General features: G+C 45.9%; 1 protein-coding gene and 1 long non-coding RNA gene across 7 annotated transcripts in view; one reads left to right on the top strand and one right to left on the bottom strand.

Annotated features, from left to right (window-relative positions):
* The window catches only part of TTC12 (tetratricopeptide repeat domain 12), a 50,712-nt gene extending 43,351 nt beyond the window's left edge, over window positions 1-7,361 (bottom strand). For 2 of the 5 annotated variants that reach the window (XM_013054855.2, XM_013054856.2), the window contains exons 1-2: window positions 7,287-7,361; window positions 5,671-5,743 (exon numbers count right to left, since the gene is read on the bottom strand). In XM_013054855.2, the coding sequence (XP_012910309.1) occupies window positions 5,671-5,728 (58 nt within the window). In that variant the 5' untranslated portion in view covers window positions 5,729-5,743; window positions 7,287-7,361. Of the gene's footprint in view, window positions 1-5,670; window positions 5,744-6,252; window positions 7,033-7,286 lie in introns of those variants that run through there. The other 3 variants (XM_013054853.2, XM_004749844.3, XM_013054854.2) reach the window with 3 other exon arrangements.
* A 27-nt stretch (window positions 7,362-7,388) lies between these two features.
* The window catches only part of LOC106005549, a 44,862-nt gene continuing 29,230 nt past the window's right edge, over window positions 7,389-23,020 (top strand). For both annotated transcript variants that reach the window (XR_006605974.1, XR_006605975.1), the window contains exons 1-2: window positions 7,389-7,501; window positions 11,589-11,661. This is a non-coding gene — a long non-coding RNA (uncharacterized LOC106005549). The remainder of the gene's footprint in view (window positions 7,502-11,588; window positions 11,662-23,020) is intronic.

The following is a 23,020-nucleotide window of genomic DNA, read 5'->3' as shown; positions in this document are numbered from 1 at the left end:
CCTTTGCCCATTTTTAATCAGGTAATCAGATTTTTGTTTTGTTTTGTTTCTTTGTATTGGGCTGTATGGGTTCCTCATATAGTTTGGATATTAACCCTTTATCAGATACATGGTTTGCAAATAGTTTTCCCATTCCTTAGGTTATCTCTTCCTTATTCTTTTCTTTTCTTTTTTTTTTTTTTAAGATTTTATTTATTTATTTGAGAGAGAGAGCATGAGAGTGGGGTGAGGGGCAGAGGGAGAAGCAGACTCCCTGCTGAGCAGGGAGACCAACATGGGAGTCGATCCTGGGACTTAGGGATCATGACCCCAGCCAAAGGCAGACGCTCAACCGACTGAGCCACCCAGGCACCCCTCTCTTCCCTATTCTTAAAGAAGGTTCTGAATGGAAAGCAAAAATTAAAGCAATTAGAACCAATGAGAAAAAAAAATTAAAAACAGGATTTGTTTTGCCTGGAAGAAGATGCAGGAGAATTTTACTCTGGCCTTCAAAGCAGTGTCAAGCTACTTATTTAATCCAACAACAATTTATGGAGAGCTTATTATGAGTTAGATATTACACAGAATGCTACAGACAACAAGGATGAATAAGAAAGATACTTATTTTTTAAGAGCTTCCAATCTTGTGTGGAGACAAAGGGGTACATTTCCGCTACCCTGGGACCACAGAACAGTCTTTAAAGCTATCCTTCCCCGTCTTCATGTCACTGCCCGTGCAGCTTAGATCCCATGATCCATCCTGTCTCCACACTGAACCCCCTTGCCCTCCCACCCCACAGACAAAACTCCAACTCCAGACCCAACTCCCGACTTTTCTAGGCCTTTATGATGGATGTGGAGGACTGACAAAGACAGATGGACACCAGGGAGAACCCATCCTAACTCTACCGGCTAGTCCAAAGTACCCGGCAATCCCATGGTTAGCCTTGCGTGATTGGGACACCAATTCCAAGGCATTTCCCCCCCACAACACCATGCGATTCTGACACTCCCTGGGTGTCCTACAAGTCAACTCAATTCTGACCCCATTGACCTGAGATAATGTCAGATCCCACAAGTTAATGGCTCTGTCCCCATGAGACGGCCCATTCCCCACCCCCCACTTCACATGCCAGTCCGGGTTGTCGCCTGCGCTTCTGACCTCACGGTTAGATCAGAGCGTCCTACAACCTCCTCCTCCTCCGGTTTGATTAATTTGCTGGATTGACTCACAGAATTCAGAGAATCTTTTACTTACTAGCTCATCAGTTTATTATAAAAGGCTATAACCCAGAAGAGCCAAATGGAAGGGATGTATAGGGCACATTATGTGGGAACAGGGTGCGAAGCTTCCAGGCTCTCTGAGCGCACCTCTCTCCCCAAATCTCCGGTCACCAACCTGGAAGCTCTCTGATCCTGGTCCTTTTGGAGTTTTAGGGAAGCATCACTACATAGGTCTGATAAAAAAATAATTGTTGGCCATTGGCGATCAATTCAACTTCCGGCCCCTCTCCCCTTCCCAGAGGGTTGAGACTATCACAGAGTTGGTTCCCTGGCAACCAGCTCCCACCTTCAGGTTCCAAAAGTCTCTCATTAATATAAGCTCAGGTGTGATTGAAAAGGGCTTGTCATGAATATAAAGATGCCTTTATCCGTATGATCACTTAGAAGTTCCAAGGATTTTGGGAGCTCTTTGCCAGGCACAGGGACAAAGAATACATATATATTTCTTACTATAAAGCACAGTATCACACCCAAACAAGTCATCCTATCCTTCTCCCATGGACTTTAAAAAACTGCCTCCAACCAAGGGAGCCCTTGGGCACTGTCGGTGGGAATGCAAACTTGTACCGCCACTGTGGAAAAACAGTGTGGTGGTTCTTCCAAAAAATTAAAACTAGAATTACCAGAGGATCCAGTAATTCTACTACTACTGGGTATTTCCCCCAAAGAAAATAAAAACTAATTTGAAAAGACACATGCAGCTTTGTGTTTCTTGCAGTATTATTTACAATAGCCGGATATGGAATATCACTCAGCCATCAAAAATGAATGAGATCTTGCATTTGCAAAAGCATGGATGGAGCCAGAGAGTATCACGCTAAGCGAAACCAGTCAGAGAAAGACAAATACCGTATGACTTCACTCATGCGGAATTTAAGAAACAAAAGGAACAAACAAAGACAAAAAGAGACGGAAAAAAGAACCGGACTCTCAAGGACACAGGACAAACTGGTGGTCGCCCTCCTACCTCTCTGGCCATTGCTTTCTGGTCTCCTTTGCTTGCTCCTGCTTTCCCTGTCCTACCTACTTTCTAGACTGTGTGAGCCTCAAAGTTCTGCCTGAGCCCACTACTTTTTCTGGACCATTTCCTCCAGGTGGTCCCGTTCTCTCCTATGGTTCTACATACCATTTATTAGCTGGGGCCTCCCAAAGGGACATCCCCCGCTCTGCACTCTTCCTAGGCTCAGACTTGCAAAGCCAACTGTCCTCTGAACATCTACATGTGGTGTTGTGCTCACCAGTCCTGGCCTGCCTGTCCTCTTTCCCCTCAGACTGTTCCTCCCCCAAACGCCCCCTCTCTCAGCAGATGGCCAAACCATTGCCAAATTTGGGCATTCGACCCCAAAACTTTAAGGACTCATTCTTGAGTCTTCGTTCTCCCTCTGCCCTTGCAGCCCTCACACTTGAAAGCTCGCCAAGTCAATCCTAAATATATCTTGAGTCCATTTACTCGTGCCCGTTCCTGCTGCTACAGCTCTAAACCCAGCTGGCCTCTTTTCCCTGGAGTGCTGGAACAGCCCCTTGACGGGGGATCCCAGCATCTCCCCTCCAGTGTCCTTGTCTCCACATACACACAGTGGCCAGAATGACCTTTCTAAGGCGTAAATCTGATCACGTTCCTGCGCCGAGTCAACCGTCTAGCTGCTCAGAGGGTAAACGTGAGTTCCCACTGTGGTTTCCAAGGTCTTCCCTGATTCAGCCTTTCTTGACTCAGATGGGACCCCTCTATCCGTGATCTCGACTCTCCAGCCATACAGAGCTTTTATGCTTCCTGGTTCTAAAAAGCACCACGTTCTTGAACTTCCAGCTTTCCAACCTACTTTCTCCTCACTTTGAATCTTCTCTTGCCCTCTTCCCAGTGCCCAGCTCCTACTCAAACTTCAAGGAATTCCTGACAAGGACTGAAGTGTGACCCCCACCCCATTCGCAGGCTAATGCCCTCAAGCCCCAGTATGACTGTCCTGGCAGACATAATTAAGGTTAAATGAGGTCATCAGGATGGGGCCCTAAACCAAATGGACTGGTGTCCGTATTTTAAGAGAGGAAGAGACACATGGGATGTGTGCACACAGAGAAAAGACCCTGTGAGGACACAGTGAGAAGGAGGTCATCTCCAAGCCAAGGGAGAGACCTCGGGAGAAACCAAATCTGCCCATGTCTCGATCTCACACTTCCAGAACCAACTGTGGAAAGGAAATTTCTACTGCTTAAGTGGCATTTTGTTACAGCTGCCCAACCAGACTAATACAATTTGTAAGCTGCATTAGTGTCTCTTGTGTTTTGCAAATCTCTCTTTGTATCACACATCATCCTGGAGATTATTTGTTTCATATCTCTTCTCCCCACTGGGCTGCAGTCACCAGGAAGAAAGCTAATTCTTGGTTATCTTTACTATAGTCTCCAGGGCCTAGCAATGCTCAATACATAGCAAGAACCCAGGAAATGAGTGCATAGAACCTATACACATGGCTACACAAATTGAAACTAACTCTAAATGAAATACAATTAGAAACTCAGTTCCTGGGGTGCCTGTGGGTGCTCAGTGGGTTAAAGCCTCTGCCTTAGGCTCAGGTCATGATCCCAGGTCCTGAGATCAAGCCCTGCATCAGGCTCTCTGCTCAGCGGGGAGCCTGCTTCCTCCTCTCTCTCTGCCTATTTGTGATCTTTCTCTGTCAAATAAATAAATAAAATCTTAAAAAAGAAAGAAAGAAAGAAAGAAAGAAAGAAACTCGGTTCCTGGGTAGCACCAGCCACCTTTTAAAGGCTCATAGCTGCGTGCAGGTACTAGTGGACGGTGTAGACTGTAGCACATTTCCATCACCACACAGAGTTCTACGGGCCAGTACTAGTATAAATGGCACCCAAAGGGACTTTGAGCCTGAATGAAAGCGAGCCAGGTAAAGAAAGATGGGGAGGCAGAGGGAACAACAAAGGCAACTGCAGAGCGTGAACCATCAGGGGAACTGTGCGGAACTAGAAGCAGTCTGCTGCCCTAGGGAGAGGCAAGAGGTAAGGACAAGGTCACAGGAGGACTTAAGTCCAGGGGAAAGCTTGCAGTTTATTGTGGCTGTGGAGAGAATCCAAGCAGAGAAGTGTCTGGATCAGATTTGCATTTTAGATACCTTACTCTGTGGGGAGTGTAAGCCTGGAGGCAGGAGCAACAATCAGGGGGTTGTTGAAATAGTCTGGGTCAGAGAACCAGAACAAAAGGAGGGGGCAGGGAGGACAGGGTGGGAGAAAGAAGCCAGACTTGATGGCCACTTCAATGGAGGGTGAGAGCTGGCAGGAGTCCAAGGTGACCTGTAAATTTCCAACTAGTGGTACCGCCCACCCAGACTAGACTGAAAGGGAAGGTAGAAGCAGGTTTTATTTGGGAGGAGGACAGAAGGCTTTTGGACACACGGAGTTTGCAGTTTCTGTGAGTGCAGTGGATAGGATACCTGGCAAAGAGTCCGAAGCCCAGGGAAGAAGAAAGCATAGCCAACAGGGTCATGGAGTTGGTGAGTAAACAGGCTGTAGGCAAAATCACGTGCCTGGACTAGACCACCTGAAGAGAAAGGTGAGCAGCAGGCTGGCCAGAAGTCCATAGAACAACATTCAGGGATGGGCGGAGGACGGGCCCAGGGATGAACACAGAACACATGGTGGTTGTGTCTTTTATCAAATTACCTTAACTAGTTTTGAAACCATTTTAATTCTTTGGACCTGTACAGCCTGCTGGAAGGAGCACTTTCAACATATTTCTGTCTGATATGTAAGGTTGGTTTGATTGTTGGTTTGCTTGTTTCCATCATCACACAAGCTCCCTGAAGTCTGAATAGGAAACCAGCTGCTTTTAAATCTCTTGAATGGGATTTGTGGGATCAGAGGATGTCCTTTGAGATCCCACCTGGGGAAGGAGGGGTCTTCCTGTCTAGAGGCAGGGAGACAGGATAGTGACAACCATGAACCGTCCATATAACTAGACCGACACTGAGAGAAAGCCATTTGATTTTGCCTCTCAGAATCAGATTTTGCAGCTCAGAATCAGAAATGGCTCTGCCCTGAAACAAGAGGGATTCCACACAGATCAGTGAGGTTCCTGAGTGATCTCAAAGGGAACAGCTAGTTTCCTTTGACGTGAATCCTATACAGAAGGGGTCAAAATATGGAGAAGAGCTGTCAGCCTCAATTCCAACCAGAATGTTAACGGCTTCTCTGATACCAATTAACAGCCATAAAACACCACCCCAGGCTCTAATATTACTTGCTTCTCAATACCCTTTCTGTTTAATTTCAATTACATTTTCTCTTAGAGTCATAAACCTATCACGCAGCCCAGGAACTAGCTCAGACTCATCATTTCTCTCCAGTCACTCCACCTTGGTAGCACAGAATTTAATTTGTTTATGATTTTCTGGTACTCACTGATTTCATCCACATTTTTAAGAAATTTCTGCAAATCTTTCTCGTGATCGTCAGCCATTGTCAACCAGAGTACCTGGGGGAGGCAGCATAAGTGATGAAAATTAATAATAATAAAACACTAAGCGGAATTTGTCGAGCTCATTAGCCTTCTAAAACGAAGAGACAAGTGATTATTTTAAAGATGGATTTGTGTTCATAAATGTCACGAGTAACAGCAGGGTTATCTATTTCACTCTGGCTGCTGATAAGGCCAAGGGATACTCATTATTTGTGGTGATACTTCTGGAAAGCTGTCAGCCCTCCCTCCACAGGGAGAACTGCTCTGCAAAATGTTCCTCCACAGCCAACAACAGCCGCTGTGATTCAGGGACCTGGCATGAAGGAGGTCGAGAGACAGAGGCTGACAAGCTGGCAGGAATGGAGAGAACACCAGTGCCTGACTTTGGTCATGACAGGCCCTCCCAGCCAGAAGCCTGGACCTGGCCATGTGACTGGTAGCCAGGAGCTGGAGAATTTGCATGTAACCGTCCAAACTCGTTTAAACTGTAAGCCTCTGGCTTGTTTCTGAGGAGTGAAGAGTACCTGAAAACGGGCTGAAGGGAGCAGACCTTGATGGCACTGTGCACCAGCGTCTCTCCTGGCTAGGTTCTTCAGGTTTATTACTTCTCCGTGGTTTGTGGGTAAACAGGCCTCCGGGTATACCCAGGGGTTTCCAAAGTTCACCCACCCGCCATGAAAACCATCCTCAAACTTGTTGAATAAACAGAGTTCTTAGCTATAGCACCAAAGCTTCTCAGTCAGTCAACCTGCCAGGGAACCCGGGAATAAATACTTTTAAGACTCTCTCAGGGGTGATTCTGATTTACAACTAGGTTTAGTAGTAATGCAGTCGTGGAAGCACCTCTAAATGGAAATTTGAACTCGGCCATGAACAAAGTGGGAGTTACTTGACTCTTGAGACTCCACCAAATTCCAAGCTGTGTGACCTCAGCTAAAGTCGCCAACCTCTCTGAGCCTAACTCATTCTATGGAAAAGGTAACACGATCCAAGAGGACTCCCCAGGGGGTTAACTGAAGCACCAGGAACGCAAGGAGTGGTAAATGCGAGGCCCCCTTATCTACAAAACCGGGGCGGGGACGTGTGGCTTAACTAAATGAGCGATAGGGTTCCTTCCAGCTCTAACATAATAAGGCTCCCACGGAACTAAGGCCTAGTGAAGCGAGCTGACTTTCCCAAAGTTGCCGGTGCAGAAGGAAGGCTCAGCACTTGCCCGGGCAAGCGCAGGGGTGTAAGGTTGCACGACCGGAGCCGAACACACCGTTGGCCAGCAGGTGCACTCAAGGAAGCACTGCACCCGCGGTGCGCATGCGGGAGCCAGGCGACCCGCTCGCCTGGACGCCCCGCCCCGCCCAACGCAGAGGGGCGGGGCCGACGGCACCGTTGCCTGGCAACCACTCCGCAGCGTCCACCGGCTCCCATGCCCAAAGCTAGGACCCAGCTCGCGGCTGATACCGTCCCATCTGCTGCAGCCCACATTAGGGTCCTCTGCTCGGCGCTGACGGCCAGATCAGGACCACATCCCAGGGCAGACCCCGGGTCACCCCGACGCACTGACCTGACACACCCAGGGCCGGACAGGAAATGACGGCTGTGGGCGGGCGGTGACTGGCCGGGGGCGTGGCCAAGGCCCGGGGCGGGGCTTGGGCTTGGAGTGGGCGGGGCCCCGACGCTCACGTTGTGCGATGCGGCGTCTCGGCTGAGTTGGGACCCTGGCCGCTGGCAGGAAGCAGGAGCTCGGGGTGAGCGCGCTGGTCTCTGAGTCAAAGCCAGGTCTTCGCCTTTCTTTCTTCTAAGGATGGGTTATCACTCCCATTAGCTTACTATCCCTGGCCCAAAAAGGGGACAACCTTCAGTGTACTTGGGAGAAACAGGCTTGGGTGTGAATCCGGTTTTGCTTACTGGCAAGTGTGAGAAACTTCAGGGAGTTACGTAACCCTCTGATCTCCGGTTTCCTCGTTTACAAGCTGGAGAAATGGCCCGTAAGGGTTTTGGTTAAAGTGCCAGGCATCTAGTCAGTAGGAATACGTGGTAGTTATGATCCAGGGAGTCCTACGACTGGATGCAGAATGAGATGGTGGGCACGTGTCCACTTTGAACACATGCACACAGTCTTGAAGAGATTCCGGTCTGTTTTTCTTAAAAGTTCAGTGTTCTGTGTTGGATTAAAAGGGGGAGAAAAGCAGATTTTGGGGGAAACTTCATCTTGAGCTTAAGCTGATGTTCAGAAACACCTGGGACTACTAATTGGCAAATTGGGTGTTATTTCAGAAACCTGTTTGGTTGGGGCTGAGGAGCGCCCCCCGCCCGCCCCCCCCCCCCCCGGGGTTTAAAACTTGCCAGGAGGGGAGAAGGGTTCAGGCATGGCCAACTAGATCCAACATTGGTTGAGTACAGTCTGTGGACTCTGTCCTGTGGGCTCGAGCTGGAGAATAGGGGGCTGCTTGATTGAAATCTCCAGAAGGCATTGGTCGCGTCACTCCTGCTTGGGAACACGGGGTGGAGCAGAGCGCAAAGGGGCTGGGCGTTCTCTTGGCCTCAGAGTGGGTGCAGCTGCAGTGGAGTCTTTCAGCATATCCCTCAGCTGCGGCAGGAGGCAGCGGGGCCTGGGGCACCCAGCAGGAGAGGCACAGCAGCTGTCCCCGGGGACCGAGATTGCTCCTGAGAAGTAGCCAAGTGGAGGGTCCGGCAGAGGAGGTTTGCTTGTGCCAGCCACAGCCTGGAAATTCTCGGAAAGACACAGGTCACTTTACAGTGACCGTGGAACCTGTGGGGACTGATGGAGACAAGAACCAGTCACAGGTTACCGCTATTAGTATCGCCTCTGGCTGAGAGCTCTTGAGCACATACAGGCATAGTCTCCAACTCTGGCTCCTTACTTGGCCGATGACAGTCTTAATTCCAAATCACTTACTTCCTATTCCACACCTCCTCACCACACTGAGGTCCCGGACTCCAGAGGGGCCTGCCCACCACACTCAGTCACACACTCATGTGTTGGTTGTGGGCGGTGTACAGCATGCCAGGTGCTGTGGAAAGCCCCCCGAACCCCCCGCGGTGTCCTTGACAAATGACAAATATTTATCATGCGCTGAGTGATCAGGAGCTTTAGAACCCATCAGCATGTGTTCAAATCTCAGCTCTCCATTTCTTAGCATCTATTAAAATATTGTTAAGTACCCCTGTGCACCTTTCTTAAGCTAGGTGCCCAAGAGCTTCCACTCTTCCCTCCTACTTTTACTAGCCACGTGACCTTGTCAAGGTCCTTCCTTAATCTCTCCATGTCTTAGTTCCCTCACCTGAAAAAATGAGGGTGTTAAGTAGTATCGATCTCACAGGACTGCTCTGAGAGGCACAGGAGTGTGAGAGGCACAGGAGGAGTGTCTAGACAGTGAAGGAGCATCAGGAAACGTTAAGAACTGTTTTTACTACCACTGTGATTAGTATGCGTTAGACCAGAGCTTCAGAACCTGGACTGTGCATAAGAATTACCTAAGGGTCTTGTTAAGTTGCAAATTTGGATTCATCGAGACTGGGTTCTGAGATTCTGCGTGATGCCTCATTGTGGACTGTGGGCCACACACTGATTAGCTCATGAACAATCTTCTCTTCGTGTTAGACGTATTTTTATAGTTAGAAGTAATTTTTTTTCTCCTTGAAGTCCTATTTCTATTTGACAACCGCTCCACATACTCAGAATACTACCTGAATACAGGATATTTTTATGCTTGAATGTCTTTTATTGATCACCCCATCCTAATTCTCTGCCACAGAAATATCAACAAGCATGTTTTTTTGCTTTAACCATAAGTCAGGGACAGAGTGCTTGTTTTTTGCTTTAACCATAAGTCAGGGACAGAGTGCCTGTCCTCAGTGAATTCACAGTCCAGTGAGGAAGGTAGATGCATAAACAGATTATTACAGAGTGAGTGGTGTGATAGGCACAGTGAAGGTCTAGTGCTTTCAGGGTAAAGGAGGAGGATGAAAGGGAAGTGAAAGCCCCATGGGAATAGGAATGTACATGGTTTGTGTGGAAGTTGAGCCTGTGTGCAATGCTCTGGGCAGAGCAGACATTTAGAAGCAGGAACCCTGTGTCATGGGTGAGAAAACAGACAAGTTTTAAGGCAAGAGTGGAGAGAGATGAGCCAGAGAAATAGGTATGGCACAGGGTCTCGAAGAGGGAAGCATAGGGAGAGCAGAAGGCAAGGAGGACCCCAGGCAAGAGCTGAGCAAAATACCTGGGCAGGAGGGCTGTCAAGGAGAGGGCAAGTGCCCACATGGATCTCTGTGGAGCCGAGACCTTGCTCCAAGCCCCAGCCCTCTGATCCAGCAGGATAACTAGACTGTGGATCTCTTGGGAGTAGGAATTGTGTTTTACTTTGTCTTAGTGTGCTTAGCACCTGACACTTAGTTGGAGCTAAATTTAGATTTGCCAAATAAGTGGTTTCTTGCTCTGTGTGGAGGAAGATTGGAGGAAGGCTCCAATCTAAGTTATTCTAGATCCTTCTAGGGGAAGGAATAAGGGTACTTACAGTTTCTCTGCATCAGCCTTCTCAGAGAAGTTGATTTGGAGGGCAAACATTGTTACAGCCACAAAATATGTTTCAGGGTAAATGTACTTGACAGATTGATCAAAATGTCAGAGGGGTAATCCCTGGCTAGTCATTGGGCTGTCTCCAATGATTCCAGTATTCCCCTGCACACACAGTAGGCTCTTACTTCCCTGTGAACAGGTGATTCGCCTTGTTCAGTGCTGTGTGGGAAGAAGTGAAGAGGGCAGAAACCTTTAGGAGCCCATGCGTGACTTACAGTATATAGTCAACCCTTCCCCTGCCCCAGCAACGAGGGAGTGGAGGCTGTGTCTGCTTGAGTCTCTGAGTAAGAGGACATGTCTAGGTCCAATGGGCATATAGCATGAATGAGCAGAGCAATAGACCCTTTTTGTTTTAATCCACAAATATTTTGGACCTCTTTGTTAACGCAGCATGACACAGCCTTTCATGTCGAATACAAGCGCTCAGACTCTTGAAGTTCACTTGCTACAGTGACAAAATCTAGGGACCATGTGCCCAGGTGTGCAGATTACGATCGATTACGATCGTTGTGACTTACATTTTAAGAGTCAGTGTCTGCATTTTCATACACGTTCGTTTTTGTAAACATAGAGGAAAAGAGACATTTGAACCGTATGTGCCTCACATTTCAAGTTTATCCCTCCTGGAGAACCTTCATGAATCGTACTTTCCCAGTGGCTGCTTCCACCCAGCCTAGATCCCTTTTGTGGTAAACAAGTTTTACTCTTTCTTTATAAAAATTCCTCATCAAATTTGGAAAAAAGTCCTCATAAAAATTGGAGAACATTTGGCCACCTTCCACTATGCAGTATATTGGAGACCTGGAGATTATTTTAAGTTGTCTCTTTTCTCTGTTTTCCTTTTGTGTAAATGATTCTAGCTGTTTGCTTTTTCTCATCAATCATACTTTATAAGCTTAGGAGAGATAAGAAATCTGCCTCCACCCCCCCACCCACCCCCAGGACAGCCGCATGCAGAATGAAGGGATCCTGCCTTTGCCTGCTGGCATTAAAGGGTGCAGACAAGGTCAGCTCAGAGCCAGGAGCCACACCGTGAAGGTGTCCCATTGGACAAAATTCCTCATGTAGATGCTGGGCCCACAGTTCTTCTGGTAGCTTTGGCCTCAGGATTGAGCAGGGGAGGAGGTGGGGGGAATTTGGCGCTATTTCTTCTCTCCCTGAAGGGAATTCAGAAATCACATTTGATAGTTCCCCCAAACATATGTCCTTTAATTAAAAAAAAAAAAAATAGCTAACATTTTTGCTTCTTGGTCTTTTCTCTTTCAGTTCCTGCCTGATGGAGGATGAAGAAATGATTTCAAGATCCAGTCACAGCTTTCATCTTGTGTGCCCACAGAGGGTAAGTCTTCCTTGGGATGTCTATGTGTAATTAATGACACCACAGTTATTAACAACAACAATAAAAAACAGTATGTTGGTGACCAGCCTGGCCGAGGGGCTGCAAGTCAGGTGTCGCTCTTAGTCCTTTTCTTGCATTAGTGAACTTCCGTCTCTCACAACCTGGCAAGGTCCCATTTCACAGATAAGGAAATGCACAGATAAGGAAATACGGGAGGTGATGGGACTTGCCAGAAGGGAAGCCAAGATGTGAACCCTGGTCTGAGCGGCCCCCCAGTTTGTTCTATCCATCTCAGCACCCTGCCCCCATATCGCCCTTCGCAGAGGGCTCTGTCTCCAAGGCCTGAGGGCAGCGGCCCTCCTGGGAACCTTCCGCCCTAGCTCTGCCTTCTGGATATTCGCACTTCCCTCCAGGGCGCTCTGTCTGCTGCACGGGCTGGTCCAACCCTCCAAACGGACAGGGTGCCTCTCTCTAACAGCTGGAGAGCTGTGTCACCCACTCCAGTAAAAACAGGGCGACTCCTGCCATGTTCTCCTTTGGAGGCTTCCTGTGGGTCTCAGGGCTCCTCTGCCTGGAAAGGGACTGGGCTGCAGACATTTAGGTCCTGGTGGAACCCACTCTGCCTAGTGTGGAACCACACTGCCACCATGTGGGCACAGTGGATCTGCTGGGACCACCACAGAGGCAACCCTTTCACCCAGTGTTCGCGCATTTATTTAATGTTTGTTGAGAACGGATGATGTTTCGCGGACTTGGCTAGGCTCCTTCTATTGCTGCTGCTGCTGCTGAGTTTCCTTCTGTGGGTAGTGAATTCAGTGATGACAACGGTCTAGGCTCTAGTGAGCGTTTGCATTTCTTCTTTGTTCATTTGGGGTACTTCCCCCCAGCGGTGATTATAAAGAGATGTCAGCTTTGGACAGTGGGATTTCCTTTGTCTCCAAGGTTTCGGGGATGAGAGGGCACTTAGGGAAATGTAGGACTTTGAGTTACTTATTGTCCTGATATGGGCTCCATCTCAATTGTTGGGAAAGAGGAGGGATGTGTATTTCCAGCACATGCCTTTGCTGCTTTTTGTATTAACAGGTAGATAGTGTATTAAAAGCCTATCCTAGAAACTTAGAAAATAGAGAAAAACAGAAAATTATGCCTGACCTCTTTACCCTGAAACTATTGCTATTCATATTTTGAGGTACTTCCTCTGCTTTTTTTTTCCTGCATTTTTTTTTGCAATGATGTAACTGTGCTTATGTATGATTTTTTGTTTTACTTTATTGTACAGCATGATATCATCATAATGGCAACAGATGATCCATTCTGAGCACCCAGGATGCCCCATGCTCTTTACTAGAGTTTTTATTTTTAAAATTTAATTAATTAATTTATTTTTGTTAACATATAATGTGTCATTTGCCCCAGGAATACAGGTCTGTGAATCATCAGCATTACACAATTCACAGCACTTACCATAGCACATACCCTCCCCAGTGTCCATCACCCAGGCCCCCACCCCCCAGTAACCCTCAGTTTGTTTCCTAAGATTAAGCATCTCTTATGGTTTGTTTCCCTCCCTGGTCACTTCTGGTCTTATTTTCTCCCTCCGCATTCCCCCTCGCCCTGCCTCTCAAATTCCTCATATCAGAGAGATCATATGATAGCTGTCTTTCTCTGATTGACTTACTCACTTAGCATAATACCCTCTAGTTCCATCCATGTCGTTGCAAATGGCAAGATTCTGTGTTTTTTTTGATGGCTGCATAATATTCCATCGTGTGTGTGTGTATTATATATATGTGTGTATGTATATATGTGTATGTGTATGTGTGTATATATATGTTAGACTGGTGAATAGAACAGGGCCATACACTTGATTTTGGGTATATTTTGGTCTGTTAGAAGAAACTGCCTCCCAAAATTTTGAGGAAAAAAACACTTTTATATATACAAAAATAAGGGTAAGTATGATGAATGGGTGAAAATTAAAAAAGATTCTAAAAAAAGGAATTGATAAGATATGATGTTGGTTGAAAAAAAAAAAGGAAAGAATGTGATCAGGCTGGACACTAGAACAAAGCCATGTGAGAGTATAAGGTATATTTTGATCTGTTAGAAGAACCTGTATCCCAAAATTTTAAAGAAAGAAGAACCTCTATGTATACAGAAACTAAGGTTAAATACAAAATATAAGGTTAAATACAATGAAGGGATAGAATAGGACTATAACTATGAAAATTAAAAAATATTTTTAAAAGCATTTTGATAAGATAAAATAGTTAAAAAAGGTTAAAATAGGAAAGAGGGAAAATTTTTTAAAATAGAATAAGAAAAAATTAAGAAATTTAAAAAAAATTAAAAAACTTTAACATTGGAAGACTAAGGAATCATGGGGAAAAAGCCATGAATTCTATGTGCTGGAGTTCTGTAGTTCTCATTGATCCGTAAACTTGGTCTTGGCTGGATGTTCTTGTTGATGTTCTGGGAGCGAGGCCTGTTGCAGTGATTCTCAAATGTCTTTGCTGGAGGCGGAATTCCACGGCCCTTGCCAGGGGCCAGGCTAAGTAATCTGGGCAGTTTTGGTCTGGGGAGCTTTTGTTCCCTGATCGCTTTCCGTACTGCTTTGGAGGACGGGAATGAAGATGGCGGCTGCCCAGTCTCCACCCTGGGGGCGCCGAGAGCTCAGGGCCCCCCTCCTCAGTGTGCCCTCAGAGAAAAGCCATCAGTCCCTCCTGTCTCCCTGGTCTCTGGCCCACGCTCCGAGCTCACCCGGCCTGTGACCGAGCATTTCTGTCTCTGGCGCACGGCCAGTTTGGAGTCTCCAAACCCAGCAGATTCCTGCCACGTCCTCCCCTGCGGCTTCTCCTGGAGGAGCAAGGTGGGGGTCTCCCCAGATCTGCCACCTGTGGGGTCCCTGCTCAGAGAACAGTGGCCTGACTGTACCTCGGATCATGATTTAAGGTAACCCCAAACTGAGAGCCTCCCCCTGCTCCGTCTCTGCAGTCGGCTTCCCCGCTCTGATACCTGGGAACTCTGCCACAACTCAGGCGCCGCCGGTCTTTCTGTGACCCCCATGGGTCCTTAGACCATGCTATTAGCCCCCAGAGCGACTTCCTTCAGTGGAGCTAACTTCCAAAAGTTCCAATTTTGTGCTGTGCTGATCTACCACTTGCCGGGAGCCAGCGCCTCCCCCAACAGTCTATCTTCCCGTAGGTCGCCTCGGATTCACTTCTCTTCACGGTCTACCTTCCAGGAAGTGGTCGACTTTCTGTTCCTAGAATTGCTGCTCTTCTCTTTGATCTCCTGTTGAGTTTGTCGGTGTTCAGAATGGTTTGATAACTAACATGCAGAACTCCTGGGACCTGATGATATTTAGGTCTCCTACTCCTCCGCCATGTTGCTCCTGCTAGAGACTTATATGTTATCTCATGAAGCCATTTGGCAATCTTAGGAGGTGGTATTATTATCCCTCTGTTAATAGATAAGATAACTGAGGCTCAGAGGGGATCCCTACACCTCTTCCTCTCATCAGTCTGTAGCGGACCGCTGTGTTGTTGGAGTAATGTTCATTTCATACCTGCGTTGCCTTCCATGCATCCATGCACCTGTATGCATTGCACCTAATTCCTCGCCCTCCTTTTAGATCTCTATTTGCCGCTAATCTTTCTTTGTGTGTGTGGATATAAATATTGCTGTCACAAGGCTCTCTAAATAGAACTTTTTATATATCTAGGATTAATTTCTTAGGGTGGCTTTTCAGAAGTGGTTCTCTCAATCAGGAGTTTGAACTTTTTATGACTGTGGATATTTTTTAATTGCCTTTCAATGGGGTTGCACACATTTGTACACATTTGCCCTGTAACTAGAAGTATATGGGAATGCCAGTTTCACAGCATCCTCACCAGCTCTGAGTGTTGTTGTTGTTGTTTCACTCTAAAAGATGATAGGGCATCTGGCTGGCTCAGGGGTTAGAGCATGCAACTCTTGATTTCATGTCTTACGTTTGAGCTCCACATTGGAGTAGAGCTTACTGGGGGGAAAAATGTTGATAAATGGTCTGATAAGAAAATCTCTGATATGTGGATTTCTTTGCATGTCTTTCATCATTAGAGAGGGTGAAACCGCTCTTACTTCTCACCACTATGCAGGCACTTTCTGTTTCCTTTGCATTCTGAGAGCATCTTTGCTACCTTGGATCCTTTTAGATCAGAGGTTCTTAACCTAGGGTCCAGGGACTCTCCCAGGGGGTCTGTGGATAGAATTCAGGGAGTCTGTGAACTTGTTTGGGAAAATAAATCTTTATTTTTATAAACTTGTCCCTGAGGTAGCACTCCTTCCATCCCATGGTGAATGCAGGCAACAAACCATTGTGTTAGCAGGAGCAGTGGTATCATTTATACTCAGCAACACTTGGAAGTTACAGTAGTGACTAGACATGAAGCTTAGAACATGTGTTTGGATGTGTTAATAAACAAACACATTTATTGCCACATCACACATTTGTTTATAAAATATTTTGATCATTGTATTTCAGTATCATTGTTTTCCTCTGCAATTCCTTGGGTTTTTTTTTTTTTTTAAATAAATACATTGAATTTTAAAATGCTCTTCTGAGAAGAGATCCATAGGTTTCACTTGACTTCTGGTGGGGGTCCTAGCAAAAGTAAAATTGAAAACTCCTGTCCTACAAATCTTATCATAGTAGAATTCTAAGTGATTACATACTATGGCTCCAGGGAGAGGTCAGTTTCTCTCTCGTGAGTGTTCACTGGACCTAGTGATTCACTTCTAAATAGCAGCGTACAGAAAGGGAAATATTAACTTCACAGTTGAGAAACCTGCAGACACCTCCTTATCCAGGTGACCAAGGTGACGAGTCATGTTGATGTCATGCATCCATGATATGATATGATGATGAGGGCACTTGTCTCTGCGACATTTTCCTCCCCCAGTCTGTAACTCAGATCTAGCCATGAGCACATGCCAGACAACCCAGATTCAGGGACATTCTCCAAAATACCCAATCAGCATTCTTCAAAAGAATCGAGGTCACGGAAATCAAGGAAAGGCTGAGAAGCAGCCACAGATGGGTCAGCCTCAGGAGACCGACTAAAGGCAACACACCCTTCTCAGCCGCTTGCACTGCTGAGGCGGACATGGTGCAAGATGGTCATGGTACATCTCATGCCAGCAAGCGGGAAGGTACTCGGAAACCATGAGGTCATTTACGAAAGACACAGAAGCCAGCTTGAAAGGTTCTCACTGAGGGTCCAGACAAGGGACAATACAAGCATCAAGATAAATAATGAGAGTAACAACCCACTGAAAGAAACTGAAAACCATTAATTGACACTGATATAAATAAAGGATAACTCGATCAAAAGTTTGCTAAGGCAAAGGATATTTACAACTTTAAATACTTCCTGTATATAAAGTCCTCAATTAATGCTGTTTACTACAACAATGGACAAATGCTTATTAACTACGAAGGGGAAAGGAGGAACTTTCCAGTGGAGAGGGTTGGCAGACATCACCTTAATTAAGTGATCAGAGTGCACATCCTCCTCAGATAAAGGGGAATGGAAATTGTGTGCCACCTTACAGGATGCAGTGAGAAAAACCCATTACCACCTCTGTGATATGCCAAATCAAAGAGGCATTGCCTGACTTGACTTGTGAGAAAATTTCACACAAACCAAAATCAAGGGACTTCTTACAAAAGAAATGGCCTGTACCCTCCAAAAAGATCAAGGTCATGGTACACACTAAAGGATAGATCTTCTGGATTGGAAAAGATGAGGGTCATCATGAAGCTAAATGAAATGTGGATTCCTGGAGTAAATGATGGACACACCAAAATGATTTTCATTTTGCTTTAGAGATCATTAGTGAAACAGCTGGAGAAATTTGAATAAGGACTGCAGATCGAACAATAGTATTGTATCAATGTTAATTTCTTGATTTTGACTTTGGTTGTGGTTAGGTAGGGGAGGGAAGGTCCTTGATTGTATGAAATAGTAAAATATTTGCAGATGATGGGATATCAGGCCCGAAACAAATGGGTCAGTAAAAAGAAATGTCTTTGCATTGTACTCACCACTTTTATATAAGTTTATGGTTATGAATGGGAGGAGCTGTGGCTTTTTCTTTTTTTTTGTGGTCATTTTTTTCAATGCATTAAAATGTGGCTTTTTTTTTCCAGTCTACCACAATTTCCAAAACAGAACTCTTGTTTCCAGCCCTTAGTATGCTTCTTCCTATCTAGAAAATGGCCCCAGACATCTGCCATCTTGCTTAAGGCAAAGACCCCTTTGTGTCAAACCCTCCCTCTAACCCACCAGCAAGTCCTACCAAGTCTAGCTCTAAAGCAGGTCTTGAACTTATTCCCTTTCCATTGCTCGTATTCCCTCCCCCCGCCAAGTCACCACCTTCGTGAAGCTGTGAAGGAGCTGTTGTGGGAGGCCACTAGCTTGTGTATCTGCCAGTGGCTCGGGATCCAAAAGATTGCTGATGGGCCGCTGCCCTGGAGTGGAGCTTGGGGGAGATGCACCGGAACTCACTGAGGCCCTTGGCATTTGTCCATCAGTACACGGGACTGCACACTGTCCAGAAGAAAGTAATGGACACGATGTCCCTTCTGCCTTCTACCGTCACACGAGCGCTTCTTTTGGCCAACTCTAGTTGGAACCATCCAAGGAAGGGAGTTCTGGGAAATGCCATCCCTGATGTAACCATGGCAACAGAGCACATCACCAGCCCTGACCAACCTCAAGTGGCCACCCGCTGCTCCAGCACATCACAGAGCTGTTTTCCTTTGTTGCGTGGCATTCGTTCCTAGTTGTTATCATCTAATTCAGTCACCGTGGCATTCTCTGTTTCCAAATTATCTCAGGACAGTATGGCGCTCATTTGTCCTCAGCACAGACAACAAGGAGTGGCATGTGGTGTGGAATAAATGTCCCGCACCCTTGACTTTCATAATTCCTATTTTTGGACCTGTTGTTTAAAACACCCTGTTTCCACATGGTAATTTATTTTATGAAATAAAAATTAATAAAATTCTTTTGCGTTTGAGTTAACAAACAAACAAACAACAAACAAGCCCTCCCACCCAAATAGACTTAAATAAAGGGAAATGCATTGGTTCATGGAGTGGAAAAGTCCAGAGACTCTCTCAGGCACAGCTGAATCCAGGGGTCTCCAATGCCACTGAGATTTGTTCTGCTTCTTGTGTGTTGGCTTCAATCTCAGGCAGTCTTTCCCCCCAGGGTGGCACTGGAAGACTTACCTTCTATTGGGTTCATTGAAAATAGAGCTGACTTTTGCCAGTAGTTTCAATAAAAGTCCTGGGAGTAGAAGGGAATTGTCTCTTCCCAAAAATGAAGGTGCCGTTGAGAGCAGAAAGGAACATGGGTGCTTGCTGGGCAGATATATTTGTTTACTACAGCTTTGTTGTAGGGATTAAGGGTTGAGATTGTGAAGTTTCTGGCACATAGTAAACCCTCGATTAATAGTAGTTGCTACAATAATAATTAATATTATCGTGTAATTATCATTATGGTGTGAAAGCATTTTGTACACTGCAGGGTAACAGATGAATGTTAGGTATTATCTCCTTTGGAGCTCAGAGCAGATTAGACAACCCAATTCAGGAGAAGAGGGGCGGAGGAGCTCAATTTCCCAGGCCTTGGTGGTGGGGGTCCCCGGCTTTTTGTCCTGACTTCTGGGTTGGAGGGAAGGTGTGGTCCTCCTGTGGTTCTCAGGATGGCCACTAGGTGGCAGCCTTAGCCTGTTTTGTGCCCTTCCCTGCCTGGTGCCTGCCAGTGTACTGCAGCTTTCCCAGGAGCCTCAGGGTCCACACTTCTCAAACTTTCTGCATGAGATGCTCCCTCGTGCTGGGGATGGGGACAAGTCACATGTAGACAGAAGCATACCGAGGACTTCAGTGGTGTGTCAGGACTGCAGGGAGGTTTGCACAAGTGTGGGGCACCTCCACGAGAAGTTTGCAGGACTGGCAGGAGGATGGGGATGTGTTTGGGGAACAGCCTGGGCTTGGGACTCCAGCAGACATTTTTCACATTCGGTGCCAGCACTTATGGAACATCCTTGCTCCTGTTGGAGGATATTCCAACCTTAGTCCCACCTCTGTCATGCTGAAGCCTGAGACCTACCCTCTCCACGTGTCTTTGCCACTGCCCGACACTATACACAGGTGAGACACAGGTCCCTCCGACCAGATTCACAAGTGAGACTTCACTCTGCAGATGTGAGCAACCTGAGGAGACAGGTTCTGCCCAGAACCTACTGTTTTGCTGACAAGGATAGTGGCAGAACTATTGGCTTTCTTTTTGAGGTGGGGGTGAGGTGGGTAGGTGGTAGCAGGTGGGAAGGTCTTGTGCCTGACCTCGACGTGGTGTTGCTGGGAGAAAGTGGTGGCCCAGCTCTGCAGTGCTCTTGGATGTGGGGTGCCATCCGAAATCTAAACCACCCAGGGCAAGGCACACTCAGATGTTCCTCGCTGCGGATCCCTTATGATTAGGTTCAAATTCTGGCTCAATTTCTTAATGGCTATGTGACTTCTGGCGTGTTAAGAAGCCTCTCCGTGCCTCAGTTTTTCCATCTGTAAAACAGGGTTAATACTAATAGTTCTTTCATAGAATTATTACAAGCACCAACAGAGTAAATATTTGTTAAGTGCTTAGAATGGTAAAACTATCGATGTCAACATCACAAATTTTTTGAATGTTTACACTGATACCAAATTTACAGCCAATTTAAACCCTTTTCCCTTTAAAGACTTTTCCCTTCCTCCCTCCCTCCCTCTATTTCTTTCTTCCTTCCTTTCTTTCTTTTTATTAACACATAATGTATTATTTGCCCCAGGGTTACAGGTCTGTGAATCATCAGTCTTACACAATTCACAGCACTCACCGTAGCACATACCCTCCCCAATATCTATAACCCAGCCATCCTATCCCTCCCCCAGCCCACTCCCCAGTAACCCTCAGTTTGTTTCCTGAGATTAAGAGTCTCTGGGACGCCTGGGTGGCTCAGTGGGTTAAGCAGCTGCCTTCGGCTCAGGTCATGATCCCAGCGTCCTGGGATTGAGTCCCACATGGGGCTCCTTGCTTGGCGGGGAGCCTGCTTCTCCCTCTGCCTCTGCCTGCCATTCTGTCTGCCTGTGCTCGCTCTCCCCACCGCCCCGCCGATAAATTAAAAAAAAAAAAAAATCTTAAAAAAAAGAGTCTCTTATGGTTTGTCTCCCTCCCTGGGCACTTCTGGTCTTATTTTCTCTGTCCCTACCCTCCTTGACCCCCTGCCTGCATCTCAAATTCCTCATATCAGAGAGATAATATGATCATATGATTGTCTTTTTCTGATAGGCTTATTTCACTTAGCATAATACCCTTTGGTTCCATCCATGTCATTGCAAATGGCAAGATTTTGGGGTTTTTTGATGGCTGCATAGTATTCCATTGTATATATACACCACATCTTCTTTATCCATTCATCTGTTGATGGACATCTAGGTTCTTTCCATAGTTTGGCTACTGTGGACATTGCTGCTATAAATATTCGGGTGCATGTGCCCCTTCAGATCACTACATTTGTATCTTTAGGGTAAATACCCAGTAGTGCGATTGCTGGGTCGTAGGGGAGCTCTATTTTCAACTTTTTGAGGAAGCTCTGTGCTGTTTTCCAGAGTGGTTGCATCAGCTTGCATTCCCACCAGCAGTGTAGGAGGGTCTCCCTTGCTCTACATCCTCGCCAGCATCTGTCGTTTCCTGACTTGTTAATTTTAGCCATTCTGACTGGTGTGAGGTCGTATCTCACTGTGGTTTTGGTTTGTATTTCCCTGATGCCGAGTGATGTGGAGCACTTTTTCATGTGTCTGTTGGCCATCTGGATGTCTTTTTTGCAGAAATGTCTGGTCATGTCCTCTGCCCATTTCTTGATTGGATTTTTTGTCTTTGGGTGTTGAATTTGATAAGTTCTTTATAGATTTTTGGATACTCGCCCTTTATCTGATATGTCATTTGCAAGTATTTTCTGTCTGTTGTCTTTTGGTTTTGTTAACTGTTTCCTTTGCTGTGCAAAAGCTTTTGATCTTGATGAAGTTCCAATAGTTCATTTTTGCCCTTGCTTCCCTTGCCTTTGGCAGTGCTTCTAGGAAGAAGTTGTTGTGGCTGAGGTTGAAGAGCTTCCTGCCTGTGTTGTCCTCAAGGATTTTGATGGATTCCTTTCTCATATTGAGGTCCTTCTTCGATTTTTAGTCTGTTTTCATGTGTGTTGTAAGGAAATGGTTGAGTTTCATTCTTCTGCATGTGGCTGTCCAATTTTCCCAACACCATTTGTTGAAGAGACTGTCTTTATTCCATTGGACATTCTTTCCTGCTTTGTCAAAGATGAGTTGACTATAGAGTTAAGGGTCCATGTCTGGGCTATCCATTCTGTTCCATTGATCTATGTGTCTGTTTTTGTGCCAGTACCATACTGTCTTGATGATTACGACTTTGTAATAGAGCCTGAAGTCTAGAATTGTGGTGCCGTCAACTTTTGTTTTCTTTTTCAGTATTCCTCTGGCTATTCGGGGTCTTTTCTGGTTCCATATAAATTTTAGGATTATTTGTTCCATTTCTTTGAAAAAAAAATTGATGGGTATTTTGATAGGGATTGCATTAAATGTGTAGATTGCTTTAGGTAGCATAGACATTTTCACAATATTTGGTCTTCCAATCCATGGTCGTGGAAAGTTTTTCCATTTCTTTGGGTCTTCCTCAATTTCTTTCATGAGTACTTTATAGTTTTCTGAGTACACATTCTTTGCCTCTTTGGTTAGGTTTATTCCTAGGTATCTTATAGTTTTGGGTGCAATTGTAAATGGGATTGACTCCTTAATTTCTCTTTCTTCTGTCTTGATGTTGGTGTGTAGAAATGCAACTGATTTCTGTGGGTTGATTTTATATTCTGAGATTTTATTGAATTCCTGTATGAGTTCTAGCAGTTTTGGAGTGGAGTCTTTTGGGTTGTCCACATAAAGTATTGTATCATCTGCCAAGAGTGAGAGTTTGACTTCTTCTTTGCTGATTCAGATGCCTTTAATTTCTTTTTGTTGTCTGATTGCTGAGGCTAGGACTTCTAGTACTATGTTGAATAGCAGTGGTGATAGTACATCCCTTCTGTGTTCCTGACCTTAGGGAAAAAGCTCTCAGTATTTCCCCATTGAGAATGATATTTGCTGTGGGTTTTTCATTGATGACTTTGATGATATTGAGGTATATACCCTCTGTGCCTACACTGTGAAGAGTTTTTGATCAAGAAAGGATGCTCTACTTTGTCAAATGCTTTTTCAGCATCTATTGAGAAT

Source organism: Mustela putorius, unplaced genomic scaffold, assembly GCF_011764305.1.
Source record: "Mustela putorius furo isolate JIRA1106 unplaced genomic scaffold, ASM1176430v1.1 tig00000198_pilon_pilon_pilon, whole genome shotgun sequence".
Lineage (NCBI taxonomy): Eukaryota > Metazoa > Chordata > Mammalia > Carnivora > Mustelidae > Mustela > Mustela putorius.
Note: the sequence above shows the minus strand (reverse complement) of the source record. Positions and strands in the feature narration are given on the sequence as shown.